The sequence below is a fragment of the Trachurus trachurus genome, assembly GCF_905171665.1.
Source record: "Trachurus trachurus genome assembly, chromosome: 1".
NCBI classification, from domain to species: Eukaryota; Metazoa; Chordata; class Actinopteri; order Carangiformes; family Carangidae; genus Trachurus; species Trachurus trachurus.
This window is the reverse complement of record NC_139891.1, coordinates 4973387-4993044: the sequence shown is the minus strand read 5'-3', so window position 1 is coordinate 4993044 and position 19658 is coordinate 4973387. Positions and strand designations below refer to the sequence as shown.

Sequence of the window (19658 nt, the reverse complement as noted above, 5' to 3'; positions counted from 1 at the left end):
TGGGCTCAATTATTGTAATAAACCATCTGTGTGCAGCATCTGCTCTTTTAACTGGTGCAGTGTTTACCCCGATGTAGACAAAACCAACAGGGGAGAACAAAAAGCTGTCAAGATATGAATTATGAAGAGGATGCATTCATGGAGGCTGCAAAAGGACTGAAGGGTTCTGGTCCTTCGCCTCAATAATCTGTTGCCACTTGTTGCAGCAGAAGATAACTGAGATCTCTGAGCTACACCTCATCTTATCTGTAGTACCCATAAGTTACCCAACTTAAATGGCATTGATAAAAATGCATCTCACATGTTCATTTTTTTTACTGATTAGTGTTTCCCAAAATGTGTAGGCTAACTGTTTTGTAACTCTAGGAAATTGTTGTCTGTGAATGAGAATAAGTGCCTGACTTCCACTTTACCCTTTCTCCACACTTTGCTAATACATTTCCTGATGGTTTTGGTTCCAATTTAAAGCAACAGTTGATGCTTCGGTGTTTTGACCTTGTGAAGTTCTTTGGTAGATTAACTTTACAATCAAAGGTGCAATACTTCTGGTAAAGACCACATGGAGCACCTCAATTTGCAGAATAAATGAGACGAGCTCTGCTTTCACCATGTCATTAGACAGAAGGAGATGAGGCAAGAGGGAGAAGAAGAGAAGAACAGCGGTGGAGGAGCGTGAGGGAACATTAACCGACACACACAGAAAGGCAGGTAAAGTTACACACTTATCCTCTACAAATACACATTTACGCACACAGTCTAAACATCCTGATTGTTTTTTTTTACTTTTGTGTTGATGGGAACTTTGCTAACGATAGTGCAAGGCTTGAAACTCTTTCAGCGTGTTAATGTTTTTTGGGATGAAACAGAAACAGGTCAAATTGAGAAGGATGAAGAAGGGAAGTATGATGCCATTTTGGAGAAACTCAGTGACCGAACAGCTTAGCAGTTCTGCCACTCTGCAAAGTCACACATCTACAGACAAAGTGACCTTTGAAAGACAGTTTTCCCTCTAAATTTCACACTGGTGTGCAAAATGTAACTCAACGTGTTGCCAACATCAGACAGAAATACCCCTGCAAACCCATAATGACATACATTATGTGGATGTATGGCTGTCTGCACATATAAATAGATAGTGTATGTGCTACAGCAGTGTCAACACGTCTGTGTGCACTAAAGTGAAGATGTGAAAAATGGTGCCAAATTGTAGAAAGTGCAGTTGTCATGTCTTTTTTGAGTATAACACAGGTATAGTGTCCAAAGTATGCAATCCAAGGACAAATCCACACAGCTCGTGTTCAGAAGCTGTGCATTAAAACAAGCTGTCAGGACTTCTGTACCTTTGTGATGTCACAACCACTCTCAACTATGCCCCCCAAAACAGCCTGCCTGGACACAGCATCCACTTTTACAGTATTTACATTTTTTATTCAGTCACTCAAAAACAGCTTCTTGTCTTATTGGCCCACCAAGAGAGAAGCCTGAAAGAAAGTATGTTCAGATGATTTTTGGATATTGAAAAACTTACATAAATCTTTTTATGGATAGCAAAACTTAACATATCACCACCAGAAATATTGACCTTTAAGTTTTGGATCAAATTTGTCTCAACCCAACACCACAGGCTGATGCATGTTTCAATGAGAGTTCTGAAAGAGGAAGTAACTGTTAAATATAATTCCCCCTTATTGGTATTGTATTGTGCTGTGTGTTCTTTCACTTTCTGAAAGTAACAGACAGCAATGTGATTTGTCTGAGGACATAACACAGCATTTGCAGATCAGTGTGGGAGCTTTAAAACAAGTTCATTACAATTAAGTACATTGTGTTACTCTTGTCCAAAAAACATTTCATCTGTATTGCCTCCACTGTATCTTACAGAAACTATAAACAAATAAACCATCACTCCAATGTTATCAAGTAGTTTCTTCATTATTTACCTTGACAAACACAGACTGAGGCTCAGCAGTCTGTGAATTATCACTGTGATTTGTGTCAGCACATAGAGAACTGCCTGCAGAACATCAACAGTTTTATGTCAACACAGCAGAAAATGGTGAAATGCAAGTTCCTTAAATCTGTACCTCTGTGTGGTGCTTCAGCAAATCTACTTAGCTACTCTCCAGTGTCTACCACTGGGTGTAGAGAAAATGAAGGGGCCACCAGGAAGTGGACTCAATTTCATTATACATTTTTATGGAACCAGTAGCTGATAACAGAAGGTGGACACACAGTGTGTAAACATTGTATGTGGAAGGTGATTATTGCAACCGCAGTGCCTCTGGTCTGACAAAAAAAAAAACCCCGGTTTGAATCAGACTCGGTGGTTCAGGCAGCTGGAAGTCTCACGAACAGCCAGTACAGCTGCACAGGTGAAGTGTGACACGGCGAGTGGAATAAAAGCCTGAAGAAAAAGTGTGATAGCTGGCAGGTGGGATGTACAACGTGAGAGGCAGGCTGGCATGGAAAGCAGTAGATGTACCACAGTGTCACTCTTCCTCCTTCTTGACTTCAGTAAACAGAAGATGAATGCATATCTCCAACACAGACAGGACACAGAGGCACAATCACACTATGAGCACAGAAAAATACAATTTCAGTTTCAAGTAAAATGTTCAAAACTAAGAACCCCTATACTGAACACCAACCTAACTCATCAGCTGTGTTTCAATAATAACAAAAACAACTACACATGAGCTTTTAAAGTGAAAATGTATCTTTTTATTGGTACCATACATTAATTATCAAGGGCAGAAACTAACCAAATCAAAAAATATATATCAAACAATGATTTTTCTACAGGGTTTGGAGAAGGTACAAGTCACCATTCAAACTCAATTATAACTGTTGGTGGAATCAACTGTAACAAAATGGAAATGTACAAAACAATAATCGAGCTACGGCTGTTTTTAGTCAGACTTCACAGACTCAGAATTGCTACCAAATATGCCGACTGAACTTAATGTTAAGCTGGTTTCAGAAGATGTTTGTATGACTGATGGTTCCACTCACACAAATAAAGACAGATTTAGACAAAAAAATAATAATAATTTACAAAAATCTCAGTTTCAACCAGTGACAAAACATGAAATTCACCGGTAAACTAAAATTCAGTGAGCACATTCACTTGACATCAAGCTGAAAGTCGTAGTACATAAAATTGGGATGAATGGCAAGTGAAAAATCAGTTCCTGTATAGATGAAAAAACATGAGTGAATTTCTGCCAAAATAAATTAGAAAAAACTAAATCAACTGAAAGTGTAAAATCATCTTTCCATGGTGCCAATGTACCCCAGGGTATTTTGTAATTTAATTTACACAAGTTTTAAAAAAGAGGGAGGAGGAAAGAGAGCAGTTGGGAGGATAGAGGGGACGGGGTTCATGAGTGTTTTTTCTCCTTTTTCCTATTTTTGTTTCTTTACATTAGATCAGGATGGCTTTAGGTAAATCTAAGTAAGAATACATTTTATTACAGTCAGACAGAACTTTGCTACTACCTTAAATATACAAGCACAAATACACAAAAATTCAAATCTCCAAAAAGGAACAAAAAAGACAAAATAAAAACATCCACACTAAATTATTTCTCTTTTATAAACATAAAAGATAAAAACAATATATTTTAGAGGGGGGAGGGATAAAAGTCCTGTGTTGCTCCTTGGTCTGTAGCTTTTCAGTATTGGTAGAAAATAAAAAAGTAACAATTGAAATGAAGGCGTTTAATACAAATTAAAAAACATTCTAGGGAAATATATACTGTATAAAAACTCTTAAAATGTGTAACTGTGTGTGTGCATGTGTGTGTATGTGTGTGTGTCTGTGTGCGTGTGTTGTAAATGCTCTCTGTTTGAAAGACTGCATTCACTGTAGTCTAATCAGAGATGGCTCGGGCACTGCGGGACTCAAAATCCTTCAATCATCATGTTCATTTGGGTGTGTATCTGTGCATGTGTGATGCTTCCCTAGTGCCACGTTTCAGCTCTCCTACTAATGTGTGAATTTCAATGGTTTTTTGTTTTTTTTTGAAGACCGACTCTAAATTCTGGTCTGTCCGCTTCAGCAAAAGCCACAAATAAGCTCACGCTGCCTCTTCTCTCTCCTGACGCACTTCGCTCACTCACTCGCACACGCACGCAGACACGCACTGTCATGAAAACACATGCACTGTATCAACAAACATCACCGGTGACATTGCTCGTCAGCAGAGCGGACCAGAATTGAGAGCCGTGTTTTAGAGGATGGGCGGACAAGTCGTCCCTAAGCAACTCGCCCACCGTTTTCAAAGCCCCGCTGCCATCATCATCATCCCCTCCACCCTGCCCCTTCCTACATGTAAACGTCAGTGTGGATAGTTTAGTGTGCACAGTTCTCCCTTAAATCACTGCTCCTGCTTGGTCACATCTACCCAGCCACTGTCCAAAAACTGAAAAATTAGCGAGAGCAGATGGGACGTTTTGTGTGTGACATGAGGGAGAAGGGAGACGGAGTTGGGACACAGTGCCTAAATATTGACAACTTGTAAAACTTCCTCTGGCACAGTGAAACTGTCTGAGGACAGACCGGGCTCCCTCGGGCTACCTGCGTGTGATGGATCTGGGCTCTACAGTGATGTCTCGGTCGGTGAGCGGCTGATGGGACTGTTGCCCTCGTGGCTGTCGGGATGGGGTGAGGGGGAGGGGGAGCTGAGGAGTGACAGACGGAGGGGGTTTGTGTTGAGGTTGCAGGGGGGTGGGGGGGCGCCGGGCTCTACTGCGATGCCTGTGAGGTGGGGTTGTCGCTCTTGCTCTCCTGGCTGGAGGGGGCCTTGTTGTTCCAGGGCGAGTTGGAGCCCAGCGCCGGAGAGTTGTTGAAGCTGTCCTCGTCGTCGATGCCGTTGGCCGCGTCGAACTGTGTGTTTTCCAGCCGCGTGATCAGACGCTCGTCCTCGTCGCCGAACTCCCCTCCCATCAGAGTGGGCTCTCCCACCACCATCACATCCTGCACGGACAGGAAACAAGAAGCAGCAGCGGGACAGTTAGTATTTAGCTGTTCACGGTGCATTTATATTAGGGCTTTGACATTTGACATGCGGCGGTGGTGTATTTGCGGCGACCCGGCACTCCTAAATGAATGTAGAGGAAACACTGGTGTATATTTCAACTTCTCCCTTTGTGGTTGGTGCACTCGCAGCCTTTAGCTCCACCATTGTTTTTCAGTGAAGAAGTGTGAACAGGCGTCAGGCGCTAACGACCTGACAACATCATAAGTACAGGAGCCCCAGGTGATCAATGCTAATGAGATCGCGTTTCACAACTTCAACAGGCTGAAAAAAGCCTGGAATCTGGATTGAAAACTACGTTTTCTGGCAAACACATTTACCAAAAATAATGCTTATTACAGGTTCAAATATTTAGATCTGCCCCATATTCGTTTGAATATCTTTTTTAGCCCTAATTTATATGTGAATACATGAGCCATGAGCCTGACAACCATCAGGTACTCTCCGTTGAGGGTTGCCAGGTCTGGCTAATTTGCCGCAGGTAAAAAATTGTCTCAGGTTGGCAGGGTTTTCACCACCTGGGTGATTTTGGCCACTGCCTTGGTTAATGCGTGCGTTCAGATGTAGCATCTTTTGTGCGCACAAATCCATTACTTTAGTTACTTTGTAACTATTTACTGTAAGTCTATGAATAAAATATTGTCACTGTCTGAGCTGAGGTATCCCATATAGTATTTTAAGTTCAGAAAATATACTGTAAATTACATTAGGTCCTTTGTAGGACCTACAGGTGAAAGAACTGTTTCGGGGAAAGGGGTCTTTAATGTTTTTGGTGTTATTTTATAAATATTATAGAACATATTTGCAATTATAGCAACGCTGTTGGGCTTTAAAATCAACATATATGGATTTTATGGGCATATTTTAAGTTCTGGTATTGGACTGTTTTTTTGGGTGTTTTTATACCCGGTTGGGCTGGTTTTGAGTTGCTGTTTGGCTGCTTTTGCCTCACAGACCTGGCAACCCTGTCTCCATTATCTGACTTTTAAAAACTCACAATTCCCTGGGTTATGTAATTGACTCTCACTCAATTAATGAGTGTTATCTATGAACATAGGTGAAATAGCAGGAGGCAGACACTAGATGGCAGAGATTTACTCACTGGAACTTGGCTGGACAGAGGGAAGCCGCTGCCGGGGCTCTTCTTTTTGTTGTTATTGTTGTTATTAGTTCCTCCTCCTGTGCTGATGGTGCTGCCACCTGACATCTTGCGCTTCCGCCGTTTGTTAGGGGCCTGTCTTGATGGCTCAGCTGCAGGGGAGCGAGAAAAACAAAGAGTTTACAGATACACAGAGTTACACATAACTGTTGACTGTGCCTCACTGCGCGTTCGCCCTTCGCCTACCTGGCGGCGCCACCATCCTCTGCCATTTCTGGAAGAGGCAGGTCTTGAGGCAGTCTCTGGGGCTGAGGCTGTATGTCTTGTGTCTGGACATCAGCTCCTGCATGGGCTCAAGAATCACACACAGCTGGAAGAGGGAACAGAGAGAGGCAACGGGACAGAGATTAACACATTTTTAAGATCATTAGAGATGCTCCAGTTAGTTGAGCACCATTATTATCAGCTGGTGTTCAGAACAAATGACATCATCGCTGGACTTCAAATCCTCAGATTAGAAAAAAACTGCTTATAAAAAAACAAAAAAAAAACACAACTGTGTTTTCACTGCGCAGCCACACTCAAAGGGGGGGCTTAATGTCCACCACAAAAGGTGTCACTGGTGTAAAAATGGCAGATAGTCTGTTGTCATTCAGACAACTGGGCAGGGGACAGAGCAATGCAGGTTTTTTTCAGAGTAAATAGGCCATAGGTGTTGAATTTAATAACAATCACATTTTGTATCTGCCGAAACCGAGCAGTGACCCTTCTGCATAAACAATCACACTGACCCTGCAGTTCCAGTCTGACCCGTGGAGTGTGTGTTCATGAACATGGGAGACAAGAAATATGGGAACTCTTCAAAACACTGCTTCAATATTAAAAAGTCCATCATTCCATTTGTCTCCTATGCCACTGTGTATAAAGCAGACCAACTTGCACAGACATGAAACTTCTGAAAGACTCTCCACATCACTCAAACACATTTGAATCTTTTTAGACCAAGGCTTTGTATAACATGTAGTCTGGTGGGTGACAACTAAATCAATCATAAGAAACTGATAAATGAAAGTCAACTTTGATTTTGATTCAGGTACAGCTACGGTTTGAAAGCCTGTAAGATAACAGGCGGACATATTTTTTTCTAGAGCTGTTAAAAGAAAAGCATTCAACATATGCCTCCTAAAACCTTTTCATGTGTGCGTGACTTACTCGGAGGTAGTTAAGGGTGGAGTTCGACAGGCCACATCTTGTTATGTTTTTGGACAACTGGTCCAGCATCTGTGGGTCCTGGGCCTGGAACAACAATAAAGGTCATTAAAAAAAAAAAAAAAACTCTAACACACACACAGCAGCTTGCACACACTACATATATGGCATTTGTGGGTTCACTCACATGCATGGCCAGTATACTGCGGGGGATGAGTTCACGGTGTTGTCTGATGCTGAAGTGCCACGTCTTTATCCTCATCATGTCATCAAACATGAACTCCAGGTACAAGCGTCCCTCTACACACACCTACAGAAGACCAGAGGACTGGAGTCAGTACACAACACAGCACACAGATTCAGGGCAAAAGTAGCAGCTGAATATAAAGGCATGTGAGGTTTCAATCAACATACATTTTCATTCACATGAAAACAGTCTTTAACAGAGGGGGTTTCACATACCAAAGACCAGTTAAGAGGCGCATCATAATACTGTTCATCTATCAAGTGGTTTGCAACCGCCAAACATCACAGTTAAGTTAATTCCCAGTAATTGTCTCATTTCCTTCTTCATTTGATTTAAACTGGGGAGTTCTCACGATGCAAATGTGTCACTGAAGCTTAAACCTTTAACAAAGTACAGTTTCCTATTTCTTTGCGTTCTGCAAGAGATATATATTTGATGCCACCTGTATAATACAGAGTTTTTCTGTGTCAGATTATTACATAACATGCACGAGTATGAACTTCTACCAACACTTGTCTAAGTTAATGTGGAAACTAGCAAATAATACGATTTTTTTAATGTGGTGACTTTTTAACTGTCACGGAGGCTGTGGTCTGTTTTGTTTGACACGGTGGAGGCATCACATTGTAAAGCGTTTGGAATGGACTACCTCCTTCATTAAGATCCATTTCTTCTTATTCACTTTTTAAAAAGCAGTTAAAAATACATCTCAACTTCTCATGAATTTCCTGTTCTTTCCTCTCTCTCTCTTTCGCTCTCTCCATATTCCACATCCTTACTTTGTCTTTTTATGATTTCAATTAATGAATTTTTTGTACCTTATCTTTATTGTCTCTATTTGTTACTGAATCACTTTGCACTTTATCTCTTTATTTTTTTTTCTCATTTCTGTTCATTTTGCTCATATAACGTTGATTATGTATGCACTTTATCTCCTTTTTTTCCTATGTTTATTTGTTAGCCATAGAAATTTGTCTTGTTGTAATTTGTTTTAGGGGTGGAACTTATGTACAAGCCAACCAGCTTCGTTCCCTCCGTGCACCATTGAATTTAAATGTGTGCTAAATAAATAAACTCTAAAGCGTTTCTGTTATGTGTTCACTCTGTGCGTACACACCTGTGTGAACATGGGCTTTCCATTCTGGGTGACCATGGTGCACTGGTCACAGTCGAGAGAGACAAAGTTATTGTGGAAGGACTCCTTGGGATGTTTCAGCACATAGTAGAGTTCAGTTGCACCGCCCTCGAATATACTCCGGAAGTACCGCGGAATCAACGTCCGGCCAATTGCTGGTGAAGGAACAGAGAAGGAAAAAGTAAGATACAGCTCTTACATGTTATAAAGTCCAGTTATGACTACGGGTGTCAAAAACGGGCTAAGCAATTAATCGAAATATAATTAAAATGGCAATATGAGCAAGTACAATGTCCAAATCCCAGGAGCTGCAATTCTTTTGATTAAGATAAAGTTTTCCTGCTCAATGTTCAGCCTTAGACTAAAGGGATAATATACAACATGAAAAGGGAGAGTTCAAGGCGTATGATTTTGTTTCTTACTGTAACGTTTTGGCCCATCCTCCAGACAGAAAGTAATGGTCAACATGGCGTCATCTTCAAAGAACTCTGTAGTAAATGCGTCCCACCACAGGTTATCGCAATCCTGCGGGGTGAGGAGGAGGAAAAAAACTCAGTCACACCACTTCTGAACTGTTTCAGTGTGTGAAGACAGTATGTGGTTGTGTGCGCCTACGAACCTCTGTCCAGTTCTGTAGCCGTTTGTTGAGTTCAAATATTCTGTAGTCTGTCTGGTTGCCATATGGCGTGTGCCTCCTGGATGACCACAGAAAGAAGAGGGAAGAAGGGGGGGGAACAAAACGAGGACATGGGTTGAGAACTTTTAGCATGTGGTGTTGTGAAAGACTTGGAATAAAGAGAGCATCCTGATCGCTGAAAGGTCAAAGCTCTCGTGGCTTCTGTACTTGTCGGGCTGTTTCACAAACCTAACACAAACTGAAATGAGATAAGAGAACTTAAACTTCCCACGGCCTTATCTATATTTGTGTGATGATTATTGCCATTTTCACACATCATCTGGAGATAAGGGGAAACAATGCAGTCTTACCCTATTCCTGGCTCCAGGTATGTGGGAGGATACATTGGGGTGGGACTGGAGAAACAAGAGACGGAGAAGAGATTACATTCAGCTATAGTGCTAATATGCTCTCTCCTCCTGGAGCTGCTCTGTCTTTACGACGCTGGGATGCGCGCCAAGCATGGCACAAATTAGATGATACAAGGAGACGGTAAATAACAACACCTCTAAAATACACATACATCAACCGTGGCTGATCCGCTTACTGCAGAAAGAGAGGCTGTGATATACTGCACACAGCTCTATACAGGCACGATCCCTAACCTCATAGAGGCACACAAGTCGTGCTAAATCAAATTTAGCATTAAATATTAGCCTCACACAGCCAGCCTACTATTTTCACTTAAGTAAGACGAGATCAACCAGCATTTACCTGGATAATGGGAGGTGCTAATGGCAGCAGAGCAAAAATTACAAACAATATGAGCTTAGCATTTCACCTACTGACAGAAAACTTACGGGTGCCCTACTCTGAAGTATCACCAGTAAACCTCTCTGAAAGTGCACCAAAAACAATACTACATCAGCTGTGCATAGATCTTCACTAGTAAAATGTTTACAAAACATCAGCAACAATCAAACTCCACCTAAACAATCTACTGAAATCAGTTTCTTTCTACCTTAGGCAAAAGAAACAGGTTGTGCAGCGTCCAAAGTAGCGTCTTGAGTATTTGTTCAGGAAGTTTATGAACAAATACAATCAGTCACTTTCTGTGCTATTCAAAGTCACAATACAGATACAGAGCTATCCACTGAACCGTCTTCTACATCCCTTACTACAGTTTGTTCACTGGTGAGCCCACCGGCTGCCAGGCTGAACCCATTATCAGTGCAGAAACTGAACTCATGACATTCAGGCTCAGGCAAAGCTGTTTACAGTGGCGCACAATACTGCAGACAAGACACATGTAGAGGATGTTTACACGCTGGACACGTTAACCTCTCACCCAGAGCCGACATTCTGAACTCACAAAAGACACACACATAAATACTCACCCCACGTCTCTGTCCAGCATGGTGCCGGGGTGGAAAGGGGGGAAAGTGCTACCGTTGGGGGGCTCCTTGGGGGAGTACAGCTTGAATGACTTGGAGGAACAGCCTGAAAGAGAGGCGAGGAAAACTTTATTAGACAACACATAAATGTAATGTTTACGTTTTACATTATTCCCTGGGAGGTTATGCAATCTGGTATTTACTGAGGGGCGCAGATAAGGGCAAGGAATTGTCATTGGTGTGACGATTAGAGCACACATGACATGATTATTCTATCATGTTTGGGAACAAGATCTGTATGTAATCAAAATTTAATAACCGAAATACAAACAACACGTGGAGAACTTAAGCACAGCTGAGGCTGTAAATGGCGATAACCCAGAAACATGACAGTGCATAAATGAAAGAACACATCAGATGGTTGTGAGGCTGCTTCACCCTTACAGCTGCATTTCTAATGTTAGTTTTCCACTTTCAGAGTGACACTTGATGTATGATGTGAGGTTGCAGGCACACGTAGCCTAAAATGGCCAGTATGGCCCAGTTTCAGTCGGCTGCGCTCATGCACAGGTCATCCCCAATGCACTAATAACGTTGTGTGAAAATGCAAAACAGAAACATGAGGAGCTCTCCGATAAACAATGTGCTTCTGTTACATTCCTACTGCCCTCCATCCACTTCATAAACAACTATCAAATACCAGACAGCAAAGCACCAATACTGACTCCATTCACTCACTCACACACATTAAAAAAACAGATGAATCCCTCCCTCACACACACACACACACACACACACACACACTGAGCTCCAGCCCTTGTTGTACTCTAATTGCCCAGCTCTCCCATAAAGGCCATCCAGGCGTAGCGGCCTCTAGGTCACGACCCCTGCCGTCACCATGGTGAAGCTCCGCCTCATTTATGTCTTTCTGTCTTGTCTCTGCATATTAAACATATCACTCTGTGTGTGTGTGTCTGTCTGTGTGTGTATTGTGTTAAATAGAGATGTATATCTCAAGATTTACAGTGGGAGAAATAATAGACTTTACAAAACCGTAGACTTGAAATCATAGCAGATTTCAAGAATATTGGATGTATACAACCAAATTATTATTCTTTATGGGGATCAAACATGTAGTTATCAACAGATACACTCCTGAGAGATGTGTAATAGGCTACCATCCCAAATTTGAGTTTTGAGGAGACAACTAAACAGGGTGATGTTCCTAAAATCTGTGCTCATGTCCAATTAAAATCTCTCATTCACTCAGACAGTAGTTAAATAGGTGGGTTCCCTTTGGATTGTGTTGTGTGTATAAAAGCCAGCCACAAAACACTGTATTACTTAAACACAGAAAAGTTTTCAAATGAAAAGCACAGACCCTCAAAACAAGATTTTCCTCTTCTACGTGGAAGAAACAATAAAAACAGTGTCCATTTGAAACCCTGCCTTCACTTGGTGTAAAAACAAGTTGTTGTGCCGTGTGAGCCAGCAGCAGCAGCACTATGTTATGGGCTGGATGCACCAGAGGAAAACAAATGGGGGGGTTGATAGATAAATAAATAAATAATCGATGGTTATGTGTCCATTAGTTGTTGAGAGCTCCATTAGCTCCTCTCCTCTCCTGTTAGCGGTTAATGACAGGCAGTCACAATCACATCAGCTGGACTCCACTTCCTCCACTGGGAATCATGTTCCGACTCTCTCTTTACAAGCAGACATGGTACATCATAAACATACACACATTATTATGCATGCACAGCCACATACCCTCCTGGCTTTGGCCAACCATCAGAGAAAACCCTTTTCTCGAATGATGAGTGATGGGAGCCGAAAAACAATCACAACCTTGTCGGTTTGACATGAACTAACCAAGCCTACAGTCCACCCAGCACCACCGTGTCTCCTCTAAATGAGAATAACCTGTCGTTGTGCTGGACCTCTGCCACCATGACTGCTCAGGGGACAAGTAACTATCCAAACGGGATATACACGACAGCTAGGTTCTACTGAATCATTAACCTACGTTAGCAAACATTAAACAAAAATCGACTTGAACATGTGGTAAGGTCTGAAGCTGCACTTTCAGCGAGTTTTACATCGCTGTGTGATTCACAACTTTAACAGTCAGAGCACATTTAACGTGGACTTGTCTGCTTACAAAGGCAATTAGAAAGGCAGCAGGCGCAGAGTGCTAACACCTAGCTGTTAGCATTGTAGCTGAAACCTTAAAAACACGCAAAGAACTTGACAACCAGAGCTCATTTAAACAAACAAAACAGCCATGTTAACATACACCAAACATGATAAACGACTTTGGTATATACAGCCGCTAAAAACACGGGCTTTGTGCCGTCCAGCACTTGTCCCACAGGCCTGCGGGACGAGCTACCGCTGGCGAGCCAGAGAGCAGTCAGTCACCAGCTAGCTGCTGTTAGCCCTGCTGCTAACGCCTCAGCGTTAAATCCCTTTTCAGCGAGAAAGCACCGAAATAAGACGACAAATAACAACAGCGACGGCTCGTCAACCACAACAAGTCGCCTCGGCGGCTAGACATTTCAGTCAAAGTGCATGTGTGAGGGGGGAAAGGCGACCCTTTACCTGAAAAGAAGTCCAATCAGAGAATTGATGTTTACAGATCCGTGATGATAGACCGTGTGTACGCTCCGTGCGTAAAGACGGATAGGCCCGCTGGACGGCGGTTGGCTGGACGCAACGTACCAACACAATACGTCCCTCTAAATAGGATCAATAAAAAATCTCCTCAAACCCCGCGACTGAAACGAAATACGGCCTGAATTACGGGAGTCGGTCGGTTATGTTTTGTCCCGCATGAGGCCTTGTCAGTGGGCTGAAGCCTGCTGTGGGTTTACATACGGACCCCGATGAGCCCTTTGTTCACGGGAGGACATGAACAATAGCTGTAGGCCCTCCTCCTCCTCCTCTCCCTCCGCAATGCATTTGCTCCTCTCTTCTCTCTGCCCAGCACCGCCAGCCGCCCTCTCTCCCCCCTACTCCTCCTCCTCCCCCACTAATGCACAACTGCACATAAAGGTTGTCTGGTAAGCATTTTTTTCCTTCCTTCCTCCTCCCTGCATCCCATCCTTTCCTTGTAACTGACACAGATGAGAATTGGCCTAATGCAGCCGAGTGGAAATGTGTGCGGAAACAACGATCATGCTGACTGGAAAGTGGTTTTCATGTTTTGCCTAATTAGAGCACATCAGCTTGCTGCAAACAACTCAACTCAGACAGTGACAGCCGAGACCCAGGTCATTAATGTAAAATATGCAATGGGTTTATGTAGTGTGATGCATGCACACAGCCAATGCAGCAACAGCGTGATCAGACAAAAGTAGATTAAGATCTTGTAAATTAACTTTCATGTAAAGGCAACAGACTGGGCTTGTTTCCATTTAATTGTGTCTTTGAGTTTGTACATTGAACTGTCTCCAAGGTAGTTCAGTAATTCCATTACCACTGGGAATCTGTGCCTCTTTCTCCCTTTGCTCACAGTACACACACACACACACACACACACAATGTGAACGCACACAAACACACAGGAAGCACTAAGCCAAAGGGAGAATCCCATAGGCCTCTAAATCTGCTTAAATCGCCTCAAATTATAATCAGATATTCAGATCACAGCCAGCGAGGACTCACCCATATGGCCAAAGATGGGATATAAAAAGAACAAGCACAGTAGTATTAGGTCAGGAGGTTCTCATATGCAAGTGTAGGCCTATGTCATAATATTTGCTAATTTGACACAGTCTCCCAGTAAAGAAAGACATCATTTGTGACAGGTGATCTCCTAAACCCCCTCCCTCCAAAACACTTTCATTCTTTCCTTGAGCCCACCTGCATGAACCTGGTTTTGATTTATATACTAACACCATGTTTCCATGTTTCATAAATGATTTATTTACTAATTAAGCTGCTCATGTGAGCCGCTCTGTGGAAACTGGCTTTGACAGAGACTGTATAGTTTAACGTTGGTGCAGATAAGTCTTTTTATTACAACGCAATGCAACCATATTTTAGTGGAAGTGGAATTATTTTGAAGGAGCACCCATTGATAATTTTTTTCAAATACTCCAATTTTAATGTATGGAGTCCACAGTGATTATTAACAGAATCGTCATCTGCAAGAGTGGCCAGATAAGTTTGATACGTTCTGGTGCAAGGTGCATTTTAACCATGAGTCCCTAGATGCTGCTGCTGAAGAATTTAGATGTTGCAAGCGTAATATTTGAAATCTTTATTTATCTTATAGGCCTAATACAAAACTGTGCAAATTAAAATTATGATTGGTTGCATTTGCGTTTTACAATCTGCTATTTTTTTTGCCACACAAACAATGCAGCACCATTACCATATTGATATTAATAAGAAGAAGAATATAATTTATTAAATTAAATATTTAAAATTAATAATCAACCTATTGCTCTGATTATGTCATTCCTGTATCCACCAAAATTTAACAACAAACTATTTTATAATACTATTAATTCCTGGGCCTCATGATGAAACCGTTTGCTCCATCATCTTTGATATTCTGACACTAGTGAAACAGTGAAGCTAGGCATAATGGCTTCTCATAGTCCATCTGTTTTTCCAACTATGTCCACTCTAGGCCTACTTCTGCTATCTTGTTGCATGAGTAGGGGAGACCGGGGTTGGTTGGCTACAGGGGTTGGTTGGCACACCCCTGTTTTCTGGCCTCCTGTTGGTCACAGACTCACAAATGTGACATCAAAATGATCATCTTTTTGAGCTGCACTTATCTAGTTGGTTAAAACATCTGAAACTCACTCACTTTTTTGCTGAGGGCAAAATATCAGTTTTTTAGTACCAAAAGTAAAAAATTGCCCCCCCCGCACTTAAAGTGTTATAAAATTGCTTTGGATAAAGATATTGGAAATGTGTTACTTCCAGTTTGTAGAGATATGAGTCAGCTTCCATTTGATATGAAACTTGAAAGTCTTTGAAGAGTGATGTTACCTGGGCAACATCATATATTCACAAAAGTGGGTTTGTTTTGGTCGGGGTTGGTTGGCACACACAAACCAACCCCAACATGCAGTATACATATATTAAATGTGATTAAACATAATTTCATACAATTCAGGGCACTGAGTGCAAGAAATGGGCACATGACTTATGCAGTGAAATGGGCCACAAAGCCTACATATACCAATACTGTAATTCCAGTGATTCTATATAGGCCTTAAAGTAAATAATCTGCATCCACCCCACACAGCAAATCTAAAACGCAGTGAGATGGAAATAAATAAAAATACAAAGATGTGATATGCTATATTTAAGAATAAATTCTGTATTCATTGAATATTTTCTCTTTAAAAAAAAAAAAAGCTTGAATCATTTACTGTTTGATGTTCTGTGTACGTGTTATCTTGTTCGTGGCCTTAGATGCCCTGTTTTAGTGTTATACGTGCAAATATATGCATGCATATACATGCTATCTTCTTAAATTTGAATATATTAGAATTAAATTTCCAATTTATTATTATATTGGTTGCTTCATCCATTCATTTTTACATTGTGCCAACCAACCCCGTGAAGTGTGCCAACCAACCCCTTGTCGGGGCTGGTTGGCACAAGTGCGCAGTGTGATTTTATTCATAAATAAATTGATTTTAGAATATAACTGTGGACATTGAAATGTATTTAGTTAAAGCTGACACCTTAACCTTTCATTTAATGCTGGTTTGAATATTCTCACATAAATGATGCCAGAGTGCTATGGCAAAGAGTGAAAAGTGTGCCAACCAACCCCGGTCTCCCCTACTTTTGTTTTGACAGATTTGTGGATGTTTTCTGTCTCAATGTGCACTTTCTGAGCAAGACTCGTCGTAACCCTCTTGCATGTACAAAATGAAGATGGGAACTCAAACTCAGACCGATCTCTCTCAAGGACTCTGATGGATGAAATCGGGAGTACGGTGAAGTGCAGTGTCTCCCGGAGCCAGACATGTAGAGAGGATAAGCTGCTCCAAGAACCTGTCTCTCACCCGAGGAGCAACAAAGATGCTCAGGCTGAGTTTTTGTATATTGGTTTGACCATGGTAAGCCTGTGGCATGAGCACTTCACAGCTCGCGAGGCTCCTGTCAGTCTTTTGGCAGCATCTTTGTGTGTCTAGTACCAGGGGGAGGTGTAGTCAGTAGTAGCTTAGAGTGTCTGTTGTGGGGTGACTTATGTGGATTTGCCTATCTTACATTCACTGGCCCCTGTAACCATGGCAACACGAGCAGTCAATGCTGCCACAAACGGAGAGAGAGAGTCTAAGAATCATCCATGGAAATGGACACACAAGGGTTAATCCCAACTCTGTGTGCATGTGTGTATGTGTGTGTGCATCTCCATCTCCAAAGCTCGCCCATTGAAATGGTACATGACGGGGTTAATCCCTTGTGCACGTGTGCGTATGTGTTTGTGTGTGTGTGCGCGCGTGAGTGTGAATGTGTGTGGTGGTGGGGTGATGGAGAGGGGGGGTGGGGGTGGGAGGTGTGTCAGGATAAGGCTTGAAGGGCTTACACACACCGTCTCTTTTGCTCTCAGGCATAGGGCAGGCCTTATCTTTAACCAGCACCCCAACCAGTCAGGCTCTCACACACACACACACACACACACACACACACACACACACACACACACACACACACACACACACACACACACACACACACACACACAACAGCTACCTAACCTTCACTTCGCCAGCTTGCCTCATTTCCCCACTTGCAGTCACACATTCACACCTAAAGCCATAAATCCATGTATAATACGTGATTAAAGCAGGAGCGTGCAGTGGCTGAATAAACTCCCCAAAGTGCACAGTGTGATGTTTTCACTAAGCTTACACTTAAACCTACAAGTGCAACTTGTTTAATTCACCTTTGTCAAAGTCAGTTGAAAGAAACAAAGGAGCCAAACTTGCACAGTATTTCTCTGGACAGCAACAAAAGCGATAGATACATCAAACCCTTTGTTTTTTTGGTTCGGTATTCTTGATCAATCATCTACGAGGCGGCCAAAAAGGAAACGATCAGCAAGTCAAACTTACCTTCATCGGTTTCCAGCTGCTCTGACATTGCCATTTTGTCACCTACAAATGAACTTTCACAGTTACACACTGATGTAGCTCACAGGCTGGCGCTCTGTTTTCATGCCTCTCCCTCTCTCTGATATCTCCCATGTCCAGACGTCAGGCTCAGGGGCACGAAGGGGGTGGGGGTGGGGGGTGGGCGATTACAATATGTGTGTGTGTGTGTGTGTGTTTTCTGTGTAAGTGTCGCCTGGTGCTTGTGTGCGTGTGCAAATGTGTGCAGCATGCCACTTCCACTCACTAGTCAACAGGAAACCGAGTGGCACACACATCTGCCAGAGTTGTGATAACAGCCGTCCCAGTCGCCCTCCCCTCCACGCAGTCTTCCACACTGATCTGAGGACAGTCGCACGTTGGTATGACTGCAGAAAAAACTATGACTAAACTGATCCCAGCTTAAACACGAGAGCTAACTTTTTTTTTAAATGACAGTCATATCAGTTAAGGGTTGTTTTTTCCGCCTTTTCCCCAAACAGGAATAAAAACAGAACCACTCCTATCAGATTCACATTTCTTTCCCAAGTGTGAGGCCAGTGCTACTGTTTCATAGCTTTTACCACTTCATAGTATTTCCACGTCTCCGGGGCTCTCTTTACCGATCACTGTCTGCCAGATTTTATACATTTGGCAGCTCAGGCTTCTTTACTCTGTTATTGGATCAGATGGAGGGACAGAGATCTATCTGTCTGACTCAGCTCTGATAAAAGATCCAAAGGACAAGCTGCCACTTTGTGGAGGAATGAGCTCCAGTTCAAAGAGACTCTGAGTCTGAATCAGATGCTCGTTTACAACGGCACTGTACTTGAGTAGCTACGTCTCTTTTATGCTACTTTATACGCCTACATCAGTACATTTCTCAGACAGTACTTATCATCCGCCACATTAATCTGGCAGCTCAACAGTGATGCTTAAAAAAAACACAATGATTTAAAATGCACTGAAACATGACACAGCAATATTTTAATTACTTTAATGATGTTCACCTCCACCAAACACTACTTGCATATGAATCAGTTATAGGGTTTTGTGCTTAATTTATCTATGGAACTACAAAGCCAGTGCATTTAGTCAAAATATTCAAAGCAGATAAAACTACAGAGGCAAATCAAGTGAAAGCTAGCTGATGGTGACAGATAGCCACCATGAGCCAGGGACGTAAACAGAAGCATTTCACACCAAGCTGTTTCCTGTCTTCAATATTAATTCTGATAAAAGAACATCTTAGTTTTTCAAATCATATAGGCTATTACGTAATAAGGGAGTAGCAAAAGTCAGTCGTGGTGGAGTATAGCCTATAAACAGCTAAACCAGCTTAGCAGAGTAGCAATAACTGTCATCCTAACTGCTGACAGTTTTACGTCTCATCTGTGGTTTCAGATAATGATTTTTGCCTGTAAAGTGTAAACTTAAATGAAGGCAATATTATTCTATCCATGTGTTTGCACAGTTTCTGTGGCCAGGGTGAAAACTTTAAATTCATTTTCTTTCAACTCCACATTCTCCGTCAACAAGTGCTATCCTCTGCTTCGTGGTACCAGGCCTCACTGTTACTATATAGCCTATTACTATGGTATTACGGTACTCATGTTAATATCTCTGGGTGCACAAGGCTATATAGGTAAAATGGGCAAACAATGAGCAGGACATTAGACTTTTTTTTAGTCCACGATTTGAAAAACAAGATCAAAGGAAACAATGTAGCATACATGAACAGAGACACTTGGAGGGGGAGAAAATGTTAAGCAATCAATTTATATGATTAATTTTCGTTACAACACTTCAACTG

The 19658-nt window shown here is 42.1% G+C and overlaps 1 protein-coding gene across 4 annotated transcripts; it reads right to left on the bottom strand.

The window, feature by feature from the left end:
- Nucleotides 1-2705: 2705 nt before the first annotated feature.
- ldb1b (LIM-domain binding 1b) lies at nucleotides 2706-17882 on the bottom strand. 4 transcript variants are annotated; one of them, XM_083975294.1, is made up of 11 exons: nucleotides 17831-17882; nucleotides 10743-10845; nucleotides 9717-9761; nucleotides 9349-9424; nucleotides 9152-9254; nucleotides 8712-8884; nucleotides 7535-7657; nucleotides 7351-7434; nucleotides 6385-6508; nucleotides 6142-6290; nucleotides 2706-4978 (listed from the first exon to the last, which is right to left on the bottom strand). In XM_083975294.1, exons 1-11 carry the CDS (start codon nucleotides 17862-17864, stop codon nucleotides 4748-4750), a joined length of 1245 nt encoding a protein of 414 aa, XP_083831420.1. In that variant the 5' UTR covers nucleotides 17865-17882; the 3' UTR covers nucleotides 2706-4747. The 4 variants fall into 4 exon arrangements, with proteins under 4 accessions (XP_083831420.1, XP_083831422.1, XP_083831421.1 ...); XM_083975296.1 differs by lacking the exon at nucleotides 17831-17882 and adding an exon at nucleotides 13341-13762; XM_083975295.1 differs by lacking the exon at nucleotides 9717-9761 and having other exon boundaries at nucleotides 17831-17878.
- Nucleotides 17883-19658: the final 1776 nt, after the last annotated feature.